This window comes from Blennius ocellaris, assembly GCF_963422515.1.
Source record: "Blennius ocellaris genome assembly, chromosome: 15".
NCBI classification, from domain to species: Eukaryota; Metazoa; Chordata; class Actinopteri; order Blenniiformes; family Blenniidae; genus Blennius; species Blennius ocellaris.
Genome location: NC_137664.1, coordinates 4,342,470 through 4,363,377, shown reverse-complemented (window position 1 = coordinate 4,363,377; position 20,908 = coordinate 4,342,470). Strand labels below are relative to the sequence as shown.

Here is a 20,908-nt window from a genome sequence, read left to right as displayed (position 1 = left end):
ACACTTGAAATATGACATTTTTATTCAATCCTTTTTTCAAACAAATGCAATCACTAATGTACAAGACTGTAATTTCATATATTTTGCTACAATTAACAGAAATTAATTCCTTAAACTTAATCTTTGAGACATTTCTAACATTTTTTTTAAATGTTTAGATCTGCTGCTGTTCTGTAATGATGATCATTATCTTTGGAAAAAACAAACTAACAAACAAAGATATAATTTTTGATTAAAAAAAAAAATAGAAATGCACCAGCAAAACAAAACATTAAAACAACAACTATATAAACTAGGTCTCTTTATATTGATCCTGTAGTGTAGGGGTATAAAACTTGACACTTGTGGACCAAAACGTCCAAGAGGCTCCAGTCTGGCCAAACCACCAAGCAAATTGTAGAAATTACTAAGAAAACATGTATTTATTTAGTTATTTTTACACATTTGTTTAGAATAGCAGACACAGCACAACACTGAGTCCCAAGCTGGGACATGAGTGCTGCCTGATATGAAAGAAATATACGTTGTTGCTGTCAAACTAGACTCAAAGCCATGTTGTCATGATGAGTTTATAAAAACAAAAGAAAACAAAAAGAAAACATAATGCAAACTGCTGTAGGAAAACATTTTGGGGCATTTTACCGTATTGAGAGCCAGACGACTAATAAAAGTGGCTTTATGTTGATATTGTACTATGTTTCCAAAGTAATTGTTTAGTTTTGGAAATACATGCTTTTTAAAAAAAATTATACTCTGCTCCACGAAAAAGAAAAACTTAAATTTAAAGCCCATGATGAAAAAATATTTTTTTTTTAAATGAACCCAATAAAATGTAATTTGATTAATGTTTTTGTTTGAATTTGGCTTTTAAATGTATATAAGCGCTGCTTCCCTTGGTGTAATATAAAGCCGTCGGTTCCTCGTCGGTGACACAGTAATACCTGGCACTAAATCATCTTTGGAGGGGATGTTTACCTTCATGCGCGCCTGCCAATTTAAATCTCCCTCTCTCTGCGATGTAACTTCCGTTTTCAGGACCATGAACAGCGCCGTCACTCTCATTTTTTTCCCTTCTTCTTCTCTCTCTCGTCGAGAAGCTTATACGGGCAGCTTGAGGCGGGGAGGTAAACTTTTTTTTGGGCAATACCGGAGTGCGGGTGCATCGCCGCGTTATCGCAACGTGTTTGCGCGTCTTTGCGCGCCGATGTTCATCCAGCACAGTTGCGTCGCAGCGATAAATAAGTGCGGCCACGAAGCGGAGGGGAGGAGAGGCGCCGGAGATATTGGCTTCCCCCGATGCCCAACGATATGAAATGAATATGCACAGAGACGATTCCGTGAAACGCGTCGCTTCTGTCGCCTTCTGCGAGCGGGCTGCTCAGGAACAAACATCCTAAATTGTAGAATAAAGAATAAGAGGAGAGGGAATCGAGCGACTCGGCGGCCGGCGCGCATTGAGAGGAGGAGAGAGCAGAGGACCGCTGTGCGGGGGGAAAGCAAAGGGACTCGATCTGCATGTGAGACCGCTGGTCCACACACACCGGAGGCAAGAGATGCAGCCTGCGAGCAAGCTCCTGACTCTGATTCTCCTCATCTTCATGGGCACAGAACTCACCCAAGTAGGTTTTCTTTTATTAAAAAAAAAAAACAACAACAACAAAAAAAAAAAAACCCAGCAACAACAACGCCATTCTTATATTGTAAATGATGACTTTTATTTTTTTTTTTAAAGAAAAGCTTAAATTGGTTTCAGATCCTGTTGAGAGAATTAGCCTCTCTACCCCCGCTTTAAACAGATTACCGGTTGGGATTACATGATTGTGAATCCATTGTGATTGAGGGGCGCGGATAGATTCAGCTTTCTACCCCCTTTTTTTTTCACTCTGTCTCCCACCACCGGGGCTGATATGTGCAGAAAGATTGCATGATCGGTCAATTTCCTCATTAGCAAATGGTCCGATTAATCAACTGCATCGCTGCTCGGGTACAATGTGTTGCCTGTAGCTTTTCTGCAAAAAAAAAATGAAGGAATGAAAGAAAGAAAGAGAGAAAAGGCCATTTCTGAGGGATGTGCTGCTGCTGCTGCTGCTGCTGCTGCTGCTCTTTAGTGGTGTAAATCAGGGCTCCAACAATCAAATGCAGTGTCTCATAGAAGGTGTTTTGAGCATGCTCAATGACCACAGTGTGACTTGTGCTTGTATGAAGAGGACATTCAGTCTAACAATGTACTTAGCTCAGTTGTTGTCAACAAAAAAACAAACAAACCCCAAAACAAAAATAGCTCAATAAAATGCATGTGTGTGGTTGTTTACTGGGACTCAGTTCCAGGTCTTTCACTGCATTACTGTTCCATTCAAAAAGGTTGCTATTTTTTCCTTCTTCTTCTTCTTTTTCTTCTTCTTCTTCTTCTTCTTCTTCTCGAAACCATTACAAACATTAGGCTGTCATGATGGTGGGAGCAGTGAGGAGGAAGTGAGTGTATTTACTGCCAGGCCCCCACCAGCACTAGCTTGAAAGAATTTGATGATTTAATTGCTCTTGCTTGAGCACTATAAGTCATATTTGGTGTGCTGTGGGAATTCAATTGTGGCTGGTAATTGGAGAGGAGGGAGGAAAAAAAATCAAACATGACACTGAGGTATACTATCAATAAATTAATATCCATTCCCAGAGTATCAGTAATATACTCCAAGTGACAAACTCAATATAACGTGTTGGGAGTAGGTTGCTGCGAGCACTCCTGGCCCTGATAACCAATGTGTTAGAACAATATTGGCGTAATATTGCCTTGACAGAAATATGCCGGCAATTGATTTCCACAAATTTATGAGAAATGTCACTGGGCTGTTAGTGGAACATATTTCATTTAGGAGAGCAACAGCTTTTGTTCTGACATTCATGTGGAGTTTGATTTGTAATTTTCTCGCAGCCATAGCCTTGCACACTGTTATTACCGGAGTGACTTTATCGTCTGTGTTTGTATGGAGGCAGCAAGTTCTAAATGTACATCCGATCCTGTAATCTGGATCGGATGTACAGAGTGCACGAAAACGCTGACACGCTTGAACAATGGGGCTATTTGCACAGATTGATGGAAGCCATCAGTCAGGGAGGGAGTGGACAGGCGGGCTGGTTTTCGCTTTGTGCTCCATGACAGCCGGTTCGAGTCCTACAGGCGGGCAGGTCAGGGCCCATGTAACAGTGACAGTCTTTCTGCGATGACCCTGAGAGTGTGTGTGTGTGTGTGTCGTCTGTTTGAAGGTAAGTCAATATTAGTCCACAGCCGTGCCTGTCTGTTCCCTTCCAGAAGAGAAAGACAAGGTACACTGACAGACTCTATTTATATTGCCCTTGCAATAGAATCCAGCAACGCCAGGCCTGCCTACATCTCGTATCTGTTTGAAGATATATATTATATATATATATATATATATAAAAAGTGAGAGGTTTTAGAGAGACTTTCATTGCCAGATTACTCATCACGAAAAAAAAAAAAAAGCTTCTCAAGCAGCATGGCCTCAACCTCTGAGGCTGAACAATATCGCCCTCGTAATGACCGCATTAGTAATCTCGCTTCAAAAGTCTCACACAGCTTCAGAGTGCAAGGGGCAGCTGTGGCTTTTTTCTTCACATCTGGCCCGAAGGAGCAAGGAGATGACTGATTAGTGGCATCCTCTCCTCCTCCGTTTCCCACTCCCTCACATTCATCCACCTCTATTCCTTCCCGCCCAAAGATTCGCCGACTGCCTTGGCGTTCACACGGAGAAGAATAGTAAGCAGCCCAGAGTGGCATCTGTTCTTCACCTCGTGGCTCCCCCACGGCTGCAGGCCCACATCCTCAAGCATCTCGCCGACACCTGACGAAACAGATGGCGCTGTGATTGCCCTCCCTTTTTGACGCCAAGCGACCTACATAGCGTCACTCAAAGGTTACCGTACGGCACCTGCACATGTTGAGCTTCCACGCGTTCTTAATTGAGAAATTATTTTAATGTCAAAGGTGGAGGCACTCGCGTCAAAACAGTTACGGTCCTTCTAATTCGCATGAGACAAACAACTTTGCCGGCATGTCGACCTCTGTGTTGCTAGACTAAAAAGAAACATTGTTAAGACAGTTAAGGATTTATTATTATTTTTTTATATATATATAAAAGCCCTAAAAAAAATCAATGTGGTCTTATGTGTGAAACTGAGACAGAGTTGAGCTGAATTGCAATACGCGTGGTGTGATTGGCAGCTGGGGTTGAAGCTATTTATTATTCAGTATGGCTGGCTGAGTGACAAAGCAAGGGATAGAGAGAGAGAGAGAGAGAGAGAGAGAGGAGAGGGAGAGCAGAAGAAGAGTAGGTGGAGGTACGGTGCATTCTGTAGTGCACTTTCAAGCTGGAAATGTGATTTTTCGCTGCTTTGTGAACACTTTTTTTCGCATTAGGCATTGAATGCGACAGTGTTGTTGATGCCCATGTTTACATACAATATGATCAGCTGTTTACTTCAGTGCAATACAGTGCAGCAGCCCGGTGGGAAATATCAACAAAAAACTGAAGTAATAACCCATATTTAGATGTTCCTTGGTCATTTCCGACTCTCTTTTTGTTTTCATTTGCTTCTATTGTACAATCTAACTGCTTCTTTATTCACATTCACCTCAAATCCGAATTTCTTTCCCATGTTAAGGTAAAAATAACAATGAAACAAGCCATAATGTTTAGACATGACAGATTTAATTATGTAGGATTATCAGGTAACTATGCAAATGTATTACTTTCATTCTTGTTGTTATCATTATTACTCACAGGCTTACGAAAGTCTGTATAAATCTCTCTATAAGTAGTCTACCTGTCTAATAAGCAAGTGAGTGATTGGTTTAGTTGAGGAATAAGATGTGATGTATCTCGGGATTGAACGTAGCTTTCAGAACTTTCAGTTAATCTGGTCACCTGTGTTTGAATAAAATAAAAAGATGCACATATAGGAAGCTTCAAAGGTTACCTTTCTTTTTCAAAGCTTTGCTATTAGAGACCCCTGCTGTGCTCTCCAGAATTACACCATATTGCACGAGGCTGCACTTGAGGAGAGAGCAGTGCAGCGTGGTGCGCTGACCCCTGCCAATACATCAGTGAAATCGGTGAAGCTATCCTCCCCTCGAGCTCTCATCTCAAAGGTCACAAAGAAGTGGAGGATATAAGAGAGGCCAGAGAGAAAAATAGAGAGACATACATACAGACAGAAGGTGGAAATATGAGAGATATGGAGGGGCAGTGAGCACAAACTTGCCTTCCATCTGTTGGTTTACCAGAAAAATGCATTATGGAGCTTACAGAAATAGCCGTGGACTCTGAGACCTTCTTTGCTATTCTGGGGACCTCATGTATCATGCAGTATGGCAATCTAGCTCATAGGCTGGAGCATAAATACATACAGGCCTGTTGATCGTGACTCAGACTTTGGGGAAGTTAATTTCCTCTCATTTTTAATGTCTGCCTTTACTGCTGGAAGACAAGGTCTAGTGTGCGAGATGTGTTTTAATTTGTGGCTGCAAATGCAAGTATTAAGCTTTAAATCATAAAAAAAGCACATTCTGTGAAGAAGGTGGATGTTTTATGCAAAGAGTGCACTTTAAAATGCATTTTTAATCGCTTTGATTTTTTTTTCGGGGGTGGGCGTGTATTTTAAAATACATTTTCTGAGGTTGCGCTTTACCTGCTTGGACTACAAAAATCCTCACCGTTGGATATCAGCAATACCAAAATCATCTACACGATGGCGCCAGAGCCTCACAAATGGAAGCCTCTTCCCGCCGTGGGATTGCAAGCATCCAGTATCCCATCAATAAAACATTTTCTCAGCCCAACCACTTCGGTGCAATTGCATTGCGACACCCTGGGTGTGTTGTTGTGTGGCATTTATATTATTTTCCTCTTCTTTTGACAATGTGGGCAACTGATGATCGCAGGTAAAAAAAAAATCTAATGAAAATAGGGCTTGCTTTACCATGCGTAATCCAGAGAAGTGCGCACCTGTGCCAGAAACCCTTCTCTCCTTTCTGGTGGGCAAGTGGAGGAAGAAATGTCAGAAATGTATAAATAATCCCTCAAGCCCCATTGTTAGCCAGCATTTCGTGGGGGGGGGGGGGACTGGACAATCCAAGATATTACAAATGAACGAACCTCAAGCTGGCTGACATCATTGCGTCTGGCGATAAAGATAGATCCGTAGTACCTCCTCCTTCCTCCTCACATCCATTTGGGGCCGCCTGCGTGTGTTGTCAGTGGCACTTAATCACAGCACCAAGGCAGGAGGCGGATCGTCGGGCGTGAACGAAATAGTAACAGTGAACTGGAGAGGCAGCAGTGTGCGGGACAACGCCGGCAGAGGAGCTATCCGGAGGACGTATCCTGCAGCCGCTCGCGCTTTTACGCATCTTTCCCTCATCACTGGATCAAGTGTTGCAGTTACATTTTCCTCGTTTTTTCCCCTCACCAACTCGACCCTTTTCGTTTCGGTGTCCTGCCGCGTCCGACTTGCTCGTCGCCGCCAAGAAGCGCTTTTCTATTTTGGAGATGTCCAAAAAACGAGCCGCCGATCCGGAGTCCCGGGTGAAACATCAAGCAGCTCTGGGCACCATGACGCGCCTCCCTCTTTTCTCTCCGGAGTCTGTAGAATGAAGACGGCTTGAGTTTAAAATAAAAAAATAAAATAAAAAAAAAGTCCAAGCAAGGAGCAAAGATGTCCGTACCTTTGCTGAAGATCGGCGTCGTGCTCAGCACCATGGCGATGATCACCAACTGGATGTCGCAGACCCTCCCCTCTCTGGTGGGGCTCAATACCACCAAGCTCACGGCAGCGCAGGGAGGGTACCCAGACCGGAGCACTGGAGTAAGTTCTACACATTCCCACTGCGACTGGTTGGCTTTTCCCCCCTCATTTTTTCTTCATTTTTTCTCAATGAACCTTGCAATAAAAAAGTCATCCCCCCAAAAAATAAAAAAAGCAACACATGCGCTTCCCTTGATTGCGCTTCAGTTAAAGAGCAGAAATCCTCTCAAGGCACAAAAGTGAAAGACTTGGAGAGGCATCATAGATTCACGTTGCGATTGATGCTGCTCCAGATGACACTATATGCTGCTGCTGCTGCTGCAGAATTAAGCACCCTTGCACTAAGTGGAAAGTTATCTTTGTCCTTTTATTTTAATTCTCCTCATGGTGGTATAAATAAGGCGCCTTTGGTGGAATATTAGAAGGTTGATATAAAACTGAGAAAATAAGTCATACATCTTCCCTCCCTTGCTTGAAACAGCGGGATTCTCTCTCTCTTTTTGTCCCTCCTATTCTCTGCATGTGTGCATGAGATAAAGCCAAGGTAGAGTCAAAGTGGAGCCTTTTCTTTATTCCTCTGTCAGTGTATCCTGGCACATTGGGAGCACTTTTGGTGCCAGGGTAATATTTTAAGTGCTTTGTTAAGTGGAAAATAGCAACCAAACTGCGAACAATAGGTGCCGAGGGCAATTTGAAGTGAAGGTGTGTGAGTTAATGGCTGCTGTGAGATGATATATGTATACTCATTTCTAATCATTCTACAGCATTTATCTTATCATTTTAGGAACAGTTTTACACATTCATGACAGATTTTTTTCTTCTTTCCATTTATATGTGTGTGTGTGTGTGTGTGTGTGTGTGTGTGTGTGTGTGTGTGTGTGTGTGTGTGTGTGTGTGTGTGTGTGTGTGTCCGGTTTTGATTTTCATTGTTATGTCAGCACATTTTCTTTTCTCAAAATCTGCATTTTTACTGATGGTACCCGGGTTTGCTCCCTTTGGATTTGGAGCAGTCTCTCTCTCTCTCTCTCTCTCTTGCTAATTGAATCCATCAGCATGTCTGTCCAATGACTTTTCCTCAGAGCTGATGCAGTGATCACTATCTTCCTCAAAGTCACCTCCCTCTATAGTTTCAGATCGGCATGTCAGTAAATGGTAGTAGCCTAGTCTCTTGGGGGGGTTCCTGACGTCATCGCACAATATTTTCAGATCTTTCACATTACACCCTTCCCTTCTGAATAACAGCAGCAGCTCCTCCAATTGGATGGATTTTTTTTTCTTCTTTTCTTTGCGTGGTGTTAAAGTATAAAGTATGATAGTGCAGAATGGGTGGAGCCTAATGGTGTTTGGTGTCCAGATGGTGATCAATATGATACAGCTTGAGCATCCAGCCAGCACAAAGGGCAAAAGGCTATAAAGTGCCCTCTTTTGTCATTTTATAGACACCGTGTCACCTTTTTTGTGGTCTTTTTTTATTTCTGTCGCCGTCTCCCTCTCCTCCTGCATCACCGTCCTCGCAGCTCACCCGCTCCTGTTTTGATGCAGGTGTTGCCAGCAAACCCAGAAGAATCGTGGCAGGTGTACAGTTCGGCCCAGGATAGTGAGGGAAGGTGTGTCTGCACTGTGGTGGCGCCCCAGCAGTCCATGTGCTCGCGGGATGCCCGCACCAAACAACTGAGGCAGCTGTTGGAGAAGGTAATCATGGGTTCGCTCCCCTTGCAACACTTTAGCAATCAAAGTCACACAGGGGCCCGGGAGTAACGGCCTCTACTCCGTTTGTACCTCATTGGCACACAGAGGCATGTGCACACGCTCGCTTTAGCAGTGTTTGTGGTCTTCCAAAACACCTCCACGCCTGTTGGACAAGAATAGAAATCATGCTCTAATGAGCTCCCTGGAAACCTGAGGCATCACGGGAGGCAGCCGTATGCTGACTTTCTGTTAGTTTCCATTGTACTCCACACATCCAACGCAACATATTTCATGACAAATGAAACATTTCGAGTCACGTATGAGAGCCTACATCAACAGACTCCCCCCCCAATAAAGAGAAGACGAGCCAAGTGTGTGGAGTTTCTGGACCGAAACAGTTCTGGAGAAAACAAATCTTTGCAAGTCTTAACAGTATGCATGCTACATTTGCACCATGTGTTTGAGGTCTCTGGCCTGTTGTCAGATTTTGTGAATCACTGCAAGAAGATGACCCAGCCAAAACAACATTCTGAAAGCTTGTAGCATTGTTTCCCCCAGATCTATTAAAATGATTATACCACAATAATTGATTTACTAACTCTGGATTAATGTAACCCTCTGGCACCCCAGGTCCAGAACATGACCCAATCCATCCAGGTCCTGGACCAGCGAACCCAGAGGGACCTGCAGTACGTTGAGAAGATGGAGGTTCAGCTCCGCGGACTGGAGACCAAGTTCAGGCAGGTGGAGGAGAACCACAAGCAGAACATCGCCAAGCAATACAAGGTACAGAGCCAGCTCCTGAGCCACCGACCCAACCGCCATCCCTTTCACAGCTGCTCCGGTAGCTCATTACAAAACCACGCCTCACCCATTCAGTGTTTGTGTGTTTTCACTGCGGAGAGGGTGTAGAATGACCTAAACCACCATACTGCACACCAAGAAATCCATAATGCATGCATAATTAAAGAGGGAACATAAATGGACAACATAAATTCAGCTGCAATCATTTGTATCCCTATTTCTCGTCCTGTGAAGCCATAAATAATGAAGATGGCATCCTAAATCAAATAGGGAAGTATGGACGTTCCATGCAATTACTGTGTAATGGTTGAATGTGTACATTGGTACATAGGTGCCGGTGCATTGCACACATTTCCTTACTCGCATCTAGTATCAATAAAAACCAGAGATAATATAATCCCTGAGGATTTACTATGCTATTAAATCACAGATTCCTTTCAGTATAGTAACTAAATTGAACCCTTTCTGTCATTTATATATATATATATATATATATATATATTTATATATATATATTGGGTTTAGAAAATAATAACATTGGATTTTCTTTTTTTTTTAATTCTGACGTCTGATTGCATGAATAAACAGCCATTGTTTGTATTGCTTGCCTAATTATTTGTCTGAGCTCAACATTTAACAAACATATCCTCAAGAAATTCTTAAATCCTAAAAAAAAATCCAATTAGATTAGTAAATATTTTCACCGACAAAGTTAGAAAACTTTGAGTAATTTGTCAGTTCTGTGATCAAATTTTGAATATTACCAAATATGTGCCGCAGTCTAACACTGTTTGTCTGAGAAAGTGTCCCTGCACTCCCTGTGTTCACGCCATCCAACGTGCATTCACGCATCTGTGCTTTGTGGCCATTTAACGCATGCTCCAAGACCTCATGCTGCCGATGCCACATCCACTGCATGCCTCCAGTCTTCTGTAACATGTCTGAAGTGCATATATACATATTTATATATATACATATACAAAGTGTATGTGCGTTTGTTTGTATGTCTGTTAGATAGGTCAGCAAGTTCTAGACCCTGTCAACAGTTTGTCATTTTCTTGCTTGCAGGGCTAACTTTAAGACATGTAAAGAGAGCCACAGGGAAGAAGAGGCAGGTCAATTCCAGATTCCCCTGAACTGGGCCACAGTACTGAGAGCATTTGGGCGTCAAACAGTTAATTTTTACCTTTTAGCACCATTAAGACTAAGAAACCCCACCCCTCTCCCAAAACCAACCCACCACTGATCTCTTCCTGCATGTTACTACTGTCAAAGTTTTCCATCTAAAAGCTTTTTTCCAACGTAAATACATTTATTATTATTATTATTATTATTATTATTATTATTATTATTATTATTAATTGCTGTTATTCATTTTATTTTCCTTTTGGCTTTTGTCTATGCATATTTGGTTACTCAACAAATCTATACGTAAAATTCTAGACGTTAAATAATTCGAGACACTTTGTTGTATGTGACATGTAAAAGCATGTAACCCTTAATACGATGTTGCATTTTAAACAATGATGACCAATAAAGAGCTTTCCCAATTGTTGTCGGTGTACCGAGGGCTTGCTTTTTAACGGCCGGTCAGTGGCGGGATGGAGTCGCCCGGCGGGTGGAAAGTATTCTCCGGGTTTGTCCTACACACATCTGCACAGACACTCCACAGCTTCTCACACAGCAACACACGACACAAATCAGTAGAGAGGCAGGATAGAGTCAGAGTAGCCAGGTTCAGACAGGTGTTTTTCCTTTTTGTTTTTGTTTTCCTCCTTTTTTCTTTTCTTTAACGGACAGCGGGTCTCCTTTTGTCGCGCATGACACTCAACCCAGCTTATTCTAATCCTTTCAGGCCATAAAAGCGAAAATGGAGGAGCTTAGACCGTTGATACCAGTGTTGGAGGAGTACAAAGCCGATGCCAAATTGGTATTGCAATTTAAGGAGGAGGTCCAGAATCTGACGTCAGTTCTAAGCGAACTTCAGGAGGAGATGGGGGCCTATGACTACGAGGAGCTCCACAACAGAGTGTCAAATCTTGAGGAGAGACTCCGAGCATGCATGCAAAAATTAGGTAGGCACAGAAAGTTGTTGGCACACACTTTGCTTCAAACCAGTGCATGCACCAACACTGACACTTACTTACACTGTGACTGGACAGAAAGAGAATCTCAGGCACATTCACACAATGAAGCCAGAGTTGGCGGAAACATTCAGATTCTTGACACGAGTGAAGGTTTGGATTTTTTGTGTAAGATTCAGTAACAAAGCACATACTATGAAATGTACTGTAAAAATGTTTTGTTGACACAAAAATCCATTTGAAAGTATATTTAATCTTAATATTTGTGGTGGGTGATCATATGCACATACACGGGGATACATATGCTATTGTCTCTGATGTTATTGTCATACTATGTTTGTGAGCATGGATGCAGCAACTTCATTATTAGTAATTACACACAGAATTACCAGAGTCACATATTTCAGCTTGAGAATAAATTGTTAAATAATTTTAAAGAAACTACAAACAAACAGGTAAAACAACCAGGATTTTTTTTGGATAAAAAAAGAAAATACTAAAACACAGCAAAGTAGTCCAAATACACCATCACAATCAAACTACATGGTTTTACTCTTTTGTTTTGAATTTCTAATAGACTTTGTTATTGGGGTACCTGTGCCTTATTGAAATATAACAATAATTAAGGCATTTTTCAAGTGAAGCGTTCACACTTCCTTTAAAACTGGTAATAACTTTGGTCACTTTTGCATCATCCTTTCTGCACTGAAACAATGCACACCTTGCTAAAATCATTGATAAAATAACATAAAAGTGGTTGAATTACATTCTGTTCAAATACATTCCTCACCCACAAATCTACTTTCCATGCAACAGCTCTTTAAAAAGTTGAGATGTGCCAAGTGTTCAAATTCATTTCAGCCAATCTCCACTAATGTGTATAGTGTCAGTCTTGTTTAGTTTAGACAACTAACAGCCGTTAGTGTGAGTGTTTAAAGCGTTTCCAAATCAGCTTTATTTTGGGAAGCTATAGATAGCTATAAATATACAGCATTTGATATGCATGTAGTTAAACTCCTGGTTTCTAGACCAGAAATGCAAAGTTACTGTGACCTATAAAGTGACCTATAAATCCACAATAAACCGGAATTAGAAATACAGTCATTGGGTTAGGGTTAAATGAAAAACCTTGAATGAATCTGATTAGCGTTCCACTTGAAAACAGGACATGTCATGAAATATATAGCACAGGAAAGCGTGTAGTCAGATATGAGGTGTTTCATGTAGCACAAGCATGCAACTGTGGATGGCGTGCAGATAAACTGAGCCACAGAGGGTGATGCGTGTTGCAGCCTGCACGTTCTCATCACAGTCTTATCTTTGCTTTTAGCCCCTGTCTCCGTCTCTTCACACCTCTGTCACAGCCCACAGTGCTAATAGATGCACACCCACGCCACAGTGACTAAGATATATTACGAGAGCAGAGACACTTACACGCAGCACATCACGGGTATATTGTGTCCCTGTTTCATATTATTCACAGTGCAAGATGACAGAAATTGGGAGAGAGAGAGAGAGAGAGAGAGAGAGAGAGAGAGAGAGAGAGAGAGAGAGAGAGAGAGAGAGAGAGAGAGAGAGAGAGAGAGAGAGAGAGCGAGCGCTTTTGGTTACAATGCCCACTGTTCTCATCAGCCAGCCAGTCGACACACTTGCAGTCAGATTGGCTATCTTGACACTAAATGCTACCTCACTTGTTATTTTTGCCAGTTAGGGTTTTTTTTGTTGTTGCTTGTTTTCCTGGTTACTTCTCTTCCCACCCGACCTGAACCAGGTGATTTTTTTGTTTTGTTTTTCTGACTGTTTCCTCTCAGTTCAATAAATATACCGCCCCTCATTTCAGCGGTCATGCTGCCAAGATAGGCGAGCATGGGTTGTGGGGGGGGGGGGGGGGGGGGGGGACCGGCGGGAGTTACTTAGTGTGTGTGTGTGTGCAAGATCAGAGGAGCTAAAGGCAGGGTAACCCAGCGAGAGACTGGCTCAGGCAGAACAGAGGGTGGCTACTTCTTTCATCTTCACACAATCGCAAAGGCATTCATGCATAGTGCACACAAATGCACTCTAGTACGTTCCTGCTACTGAGATCAAACTCTCCAAGGACAGGGCGGGGGGGGGACCGAATTGCTCAGTGGTTAGGACGCATACCACATGGATGCAAATGCTCCAACGGTTTTGATGCATTGCTGCATTCTTTTTACTCTCTTTCTATACCAGTCTTTTCTGAGTCGCTATCAAATAAGAGAATAGGAAAGTCCCCTGAAGTGTGAAGGTCACCTCCTACATTTGCATCCTAAAAAAAAAAAAGATAAAGAACTGAAGGAAAGTAGAAAGGGCAGCAACAATTCGAGGATTGGAGATAGAGAGGTGGTAGCGGCTGATAGACGGTGGTATCAGGGAAGGAGAAAGAGTGATAAAGTGAAGGCGAGCAGGAAAAGTGAAAGAGAGTAACTAGGGTCCCCGCAGACCTGTCCTTCAAGCTGTTTTGTGCCGGGGAGACTAACAGCCCCGACCGGAGCCGGGACACAATGGCCATCGATCAAGCGGACATGCCAGCTTGCTGGGCGATAATCAAATAAATAAATCACCCCGTGTTGTGCCCCGGCAATGTGGAGTCACAGAGGGCTCCAGGCAAATCCCGCCTCCTTTCACACCAAAAATACTGATGAATGAAGCAGCAAGGTCACCCCGGCAGGGAAACCTCTCTGCTACCTGCTCTGCCTCTATTGTTTCCGCCCTTTTATTTTATCTGTAGTGAAGAACTTTTGAATAATTCTCTCATTATGAGTAACTTCACCCTCTACTTTTGCTTTAAATCTCCCTCTCCCACATCTTATGTGAAGAATAAGTGGTTTATTATTGTACATTGGGTGGTATTGTATTTTTGGGGCTGTAATTCCTAGAGGAAATAATTGCATTGTAGCCCTCAAGCTAAATGCTAGTTGCTGGGAACGTGGTGACACCTCATAAGAAGGCAGCCGGGGCAACACAAACAAAGCAATAAGTTGCAAAGCCCTTGGAGGATTGATTTTGTGAGTTTCAAAAAAATATTTTCAACTTTGAACATTTATGACGTATTAAGCCAAAGAAAGCATCATATCCATGTAACCCATGGATCGTCTCAGAGGGATGGTGTCGTATCATTAAGACATAGTTCTCCCTTCAGGGTTGAGCGCTTTGTGAACAGGTTTTAGATGATGCTTTTCTTTTGATACCCACTGACTGATGAAATGCAGTGTGATCTGCAGAAATATATGTGAGAAAAAAGATGACACCATGTCGCATCATATCGGAATAGGGAAGCATACAAACAGTCATAAAGCAACACTAACAAATGTTGCATCAAGTTTGATTAGATTAATTTTGCGCCGGTGGTCCTAAAACCACAGAGAGCAATGATTTACTGTTGTGACTCCACCGAAGAAGTAGCCAAATAGTCGATGTAAATTACACCTGAGGCTTGTATGATGAATGACATTCCTGTCACAACCGGGACTTGAACTGGAATCTTCCACACTTAACCCTATGGACTACCAGAAGAATTGTATTATAAGTCCTTATTTTCCCATCTGAGCCCAGTGCAAGAACAACTTAGAGATGAATAGAAATGACTTCAAGTATTGAATGCAAAACATAAAAATCGATCTGACTCACAGAGCTCGTTCATGAACTAAATCAGGGGTGTCAAACACTTTTAGTTCAGGGGTCACATGCAGATTCGTAAAATAACCTCAAACTCATAATAAATTCATAACCTCAGACTCATAATAACCTCAAATTTAAACTTTAGAAGTTCTTTTTTGTTGCAGTGCAGAGTATTCGTTATGAAAATGTCTATATTTTCTCAAAACCAACAATTACGACCAAAAATTACTACAATCGCAACATGAATCCTCATGTTTTGACACCCCCTGATCAAAATCTTTAAATTTATAATGTAAACACTGCTCGTATTTTTGTCCTGTTGGCTCCAGATCCCCATTAGGTTTTCCATTTGCTCTGCCCTCCTTTAGTCCAGGCAAATTCAGGGCAAAAGGGGATTAGACCCCGAGTGCATCTCCAGACTGCAGATTCATCAGCCGCCGACCCCCCACCCCCACCACCATAGTAGTGTTGCCTAAAGATAAAGGCATGATTAAAGAAAATAAATAAATAAATCAATGGCCAATGCTGTCTCTAATCCCACTGTGGGTTACGTAAGGGACTCAACCCCCCCGACTAGATGTAGTGGATGCCGCTCATGTGACCATGTGTTTGTCTCTCGACGCCGCTGAGGTGTGATGCCCACACATTCTCGCAGGCACGACATATGCTGCGCACAGAGACGCAGCAAACTCTCCCAACACGTATGCAAAACCGTGTTATTGTCGAAGTCAAGCAAATGGGATAGAAGATGAGAAATAAAGTCTGAAATGTTTCACAACAGTAAGAGAAAACAGGAAGTTTGTGAAACGCCGCATCTATTAACCCCCTTTTTGCTCACAAGAAAGATGCTATTAATAACCTAAGATGAGCCTCCGTCACAGTCTGGCTCTTTAAATTGGTGTATCTGAATGACTCATTGCACTCGCGTGTCGAAATTACCTCATCAAGATCATCTAATTGGCCTTTGTCTTTTTTTTAAAGACGCGTTTCACAAACAAAAACGGTTGCGCTGCATGTATTGTTTTCTGGGTGAATCTAGTCTCTCATCCTATTCTGTTCTCATTAGAAAGGGTCCATTAGTCTGATCAGATCTCAGTCAGGAGGGATTCGGAGCCCAGTGTTAGTTCTTTTTTTTTTTTTTTTTTTTTGTCAAATTCACATTAACACCTCAATCAACACTAATTAACACTGCAGCAGCTTACATGTAGCACACAGGAGCCGAATACACCCAGGCTCCTTCTTTCCTATTCTCTCTCCCTCTCATTTTCTCACACATCCACACAGAGAAAATTAAAAAAAATAAAAATAAAAAAGACATCAGCATGTGTGAAGTGAATAATAAGCACCTCTTGTACAGTACATCACGCAAAGAGAAAGACAAAAAAAATAAATTACTGAACAAAAATTTACCAGCAAGCTGGATATCCTTCAGGCCAATTTATGTGGATTTTCAAGTAAAGTGAATCTCCTGCAAGAGATTTTTGAATCAGCTCAAATGCCCAAATCGGTGTCGTTGTCGATGTTCCCATCTCACTTCTCTCCTTGCAGCGTGTGGCAAGCTGACAGGCATCAGTGATCCCATCACCATCAAGACGTCTGGGTCCCGCTTTGGCTCGTGGATGACTGACCCTCTGGCACCCGAAGGAGACACGCGGGTATGTAACACTGCACATGTTCACATGGCGTGGATCTCCTGAGGATATGACGCCATATTCATTATTGAGTGAGGCAGGGTGTCAGACCATTTTGCACTGTATTCACAGCACCAAGAATCTGATTTCTAATGCTCTTTGGCTATTCTTTGATCGAGAACAGGGGTTTTACAGTATACTAATGGAAAGGTTTCAAACAGTATGATTTATCGGTGCATCAGCACCTATAAATACATCAAATGTTTTCCTTTGGTTTGGTACAGTGTACATTTAATAAATAAATTCATGCTTGGTCAAGTTTAGAGAATGAATCCAATTACAATATCTTCTGGTGCAATATACAATGAAATCTTCACTTAATGGTTTCTTTCCAAATTCACTGAATGATCTGAAATCACACCTGCAGCAGTGTTCCCCTTCAATCTATCGCTGACGCCAGCATGTCACTTCTCAAAAAGCCTTTATCATGTTTTAACAAATTCACCATCACAGCATGGAGTTCATGCTAATGCCACTCTGCTATCAATGAGACAGCAGGCTGATCTTTCAGATCTGATCTTTCAGACAAGTCTCAGGAGCTGTGCTTACACAGACCATTCAAGTAATGAGATTAATTGCTGATCCGATTAAAAGCACATCATGTAAACATTTCTATTTGATTAGACGAGCCCCAAATTACCACCAGGTCGCATGAGGTAGTGAAGCCCTGTTTATGATCCGAGTGCACATTTGATTGGTTTCCACTTTCGGATCTATGTTCAGTAATGTCATCACATCACTCTTTGTGTTTAAAGATAAAATGACAGCGGTAAAATACAGCTATTTAAATACTTTGGAATAGTTAAAAAGCTCAGTGGACATGAAGTACTGTCTTGCAGTTTCAAATGAAATGCAAAAAGAAACAAGAAGATTGATCAGTGAAGTTAAGAAATCCATGTCCAATACTGGCAGGTTTCCAACACATCGGCTCATATGTGTCCCAAAAGACTAACATCAAAGTGCAAAGCATTATGGGACTGAGCCACTCACTGAATTGGATGATATTCCTGCTGCTGATGAACCTGCACATCAATCGTATCTATTTATTCAGTTTTCATCTGAACAAGGCAATCTAATGTTTAAATCAATACGATTTCAGTCAGTATGATAAAATGACGATGTGTCACATCTGCAACTCTTACTAAAGCTGCAGAAGAAAATTTGATCAGCTGTTACTTTTATCTGAATGTATATCTACAATTTTATCTGACACATTGATCAGTAATAGAATATAACAGTTTAACTCCTTAACCTGATTGTTAAACCTTAAAAAAGCACAAACAAGTGGAAGGAATTCATGCAGACAAGAAGACAAAATGCATTACTCAAATAGATCAGTTTATCCAGAAATTTCTTGTTTGAATAGAAAATTAAAATAAGGGAGAGCAAACTGGTGTAAAAGAAAACGTTAAACAATCTCCACCCCTGTACCAAAGCTCATGTAGTCAGTATTCAAATTAACACGGGATGGAGTGATTTTTTTGTGGTGTTGAACAGGTCAATTGGAGAATAATCGTCTGATTCTGCAGTTCTTCTCGTCTCAGCGGAGAGTTTTGATGTCTTTCAAGAAGTTGTTTTCTTTTCATTTTACAGCCCGCGGGTTTATCGTTTTTTTTGGGCTCCCTCACATTGTTCCCACGAGCGAAAACTGCTACTCCAAAGAGCCTGCAGTGTCAGTCACTGCTGGTTTAATACTGTGAATGTCAGGGCTTGCAGTAATGGCCTCTGACTGTACACAGTCAAAATAATCCAAAAGCGTCAGACAAGAGTTTTCATCTTTCACACTTAGCTTTACTTAACCCGTCTCAAACTGCTGGGTTTGTTAAACAATAGTAATTTATGTCTTAATATGTAAAAATCCCTGGTTCTCTTCTCTTGTCGTGATAGTAATCTCAATATGCTAACTTGGCTTGATGGAATTAACCCCACGCTGTTTGATGTATGATACACATTAGAGGAGAAAGATGCTTGATTCCCTCTCTTCCTATTGTCCTTCAAAGAGTCGGAGTATCTGACGATCTGCATCACAACAAATTTGCACGACTTTAAAGTTTGACCTTGCTTTTAGGGAGAGCCTGCGTTAATTGCTTGCTTGTTATTTTATCAGGTGATTGCAACCGATTCTGTTGGCTCACCCAAAGGGGGCCTTGCCTTCATTACTGAAACACATTAAAATTAAATGCCAGAGATAAATCTATACGTTTTTTTTTTGTGGTTTTTTTATGGGGAGGTGCCAAGTGAAAAAGGAACGGAGGGAGGTGGAAATAAAGCAAGTTTATTTGTCCGCTAAGAGTGAACATGCTCTCTCTGGCCCGACTTTATGAGATACATTAATAAGAGACAGAACTCTCAATGTCAGCGGGGAGAAAAAGGGGATGGAAAAAAAAAAAAAACTTGAGGAGAATCAGCAGCATGCAGGACAGCAGCTGTGTAAATTTACAGCTACAGTTTGCCTCCTGAAGGCTTCGCCGCTCCGACAACACCAGATGTATATCTTTTATATATTGAAAGTGTCTCATCACAGAAGGTGAGGCATACTGCTGACTAAGATCATGCTTAGCATACTGTAAAGGCACATTTTTTTTTTTGTTAGGGTTGAAGCTAATCCAGTTTGAGCAGAACACATGAGAGATGTGCTGTGCTGTCAAAGGGCGGGAAAAGAAGGAGGGGTGTAATTGATGGGAACAGACAGGCATGCTGCACTTCTTTTCATCTCGTGCTTTCCTTAGCTTCGGTTTTTTTTGTTTTTTTTTTGTCCCAGAGAGACCGGGTTTCCTTTATGCGAATCTTTTTCTTTTTTTTTAAGTCAATCACAGGAACAGACTGATCCAGGTAAGGAAAGGGCTTCAGGTGTATCCGTCCCACTGAGACTGAGGAAGTATTTGAGCCTCCTCTGGGCTCTCGATGAGGCTCTCTGCCCACCACCACAGGATCCAGCAGGGAGCTGGGTTGAAGCAGCCGAGGTGGGGCTTTAATGTGGAATGATGGGCATTATCCCCGCGGGGCCTGGCGCACGCCACCCCCGGGGCTATCATCCTGACTGCTTGTACTCAGGAGCTGCCGGATCTCAGCTCCGTCTGCACCTCCAGGAAGTCCCAGCACTAACTTAATTGGGACGCTTGTTGACGCCGTGATTTGATTTATTCCACGTGTGATCAGCATGTGAGATTCAGATATTCACAAAGGCGCGCTGAAGAAGGATGATTATAGGGGGGGGCTTTTGAGCTTTGAAGTAGCGCTGCGTTGTATTCTTATCTCTCTTTCTCCTTCCCATCTCCGGGTTTAGGTTTGGTACATGGACGGCTACCACAACAACCGTTTCGTGCGGGAGTACAAGTCTATGCAGGACTTCATGACGTCGGACAACTTCACGTCCCACCGGCTCCCCCACCCGTGGTCAGGAACGGGCCAGGTGGTTTACAACGGCTCCATCTACTTCAACAAGTTCCAGAGCCACGTGATCATCAAGTTTGACTTCCGCACCTCCTCCATCAGCAAGTCCAGGCAGCTCGACTACGCCGGCTTCAACAATGCGTATCACTATGCCTGGGGTGGCCATTCGGACATCGATCTGATGGTGGACGAGGGGGGCCTGTGGGCGGTCTATGCCACCAACCAGAATGCCGGGAATATTGTGATCAGCAAGCTGAACCCTAACACACTGCAGATCATCAAGAGCTGGACCACCAATCACCCCAAAAGGAGCGCTGGCGAGTCTTTTATGATCTGCGGGACGCTCTATGTCACTAACGGCTACTCAGGAGGCACCAAGGTCTATTACGCTTACTCAACCAACTCCTCTACTTATGAGTACATTGACATTGCTTTCCAGAATAAGTACTCGCATATCTCCATGCTGGACTATAACCCGCGTGACCGTGCCCTCTATGCCTGGAACAATGGCCACCAAGTCCTGTACAACGTAACGCTGTTCCACGTCATCCGCTCGGAGGAACTGTAACCGTGGACATGGATTAACACATCAAATAATAAATGTCTGTGTAGAAAAAGCTCACTATATATGAAAAAATATATATATCTTGCGAAAGAGAAGACATAATGGCAAGACCATTTTATTTATGACATCCGATAACCTCTGAGAGACTGCATCAGCACTGAATGCAGCGTGGATTGAATGTGCATAAGAAAAATAATCTAAAAATTGAAGGGTTTCATTCCAAA

The 20,908-nt window shown here is 42.3% G+C and overlaps 1 protein-coding gene across 2 annotated transcripts; it reads left to right on the top strand.

The window, feature by feature from the left end:
• Positions 1-1,553: 1,553 nt before the first annotated feature.
• Positions 1,554-20,687, top strand: olfm1b (olfactomedin 1b; the record flags this gene model as incomplete). Of its 2 annotated transcripts, none has more annotated exons than XM_080510676.1 (6): positions 1,554-1,619; positions 8,362-8,511; positions 9,139-9,294; positions 11,168-11,387; positions 16,584-16,690; positions 20,013-20,687. In XM_080510676.1, the coding sequence occupies 6 exons, from the start codon at positions 1,554-1,556 to the stop codon at positions 20,685-20,687; spliced, it is 1,374 nt and encodes a 457-aa protein (XP_080366802.1). The 2 variants fall into 2 exon arrangements, with proteins under 2 accessions (XP_080366802.1, XP_080366801.1); XM_080510675.1 differs by lacking the exon at positions 1,554-1,619 and adding an exon at positions 6,730-6,879.
• Between the last annotated feature and the right edge of the window lie 221 nt (positions 20,688-20,908).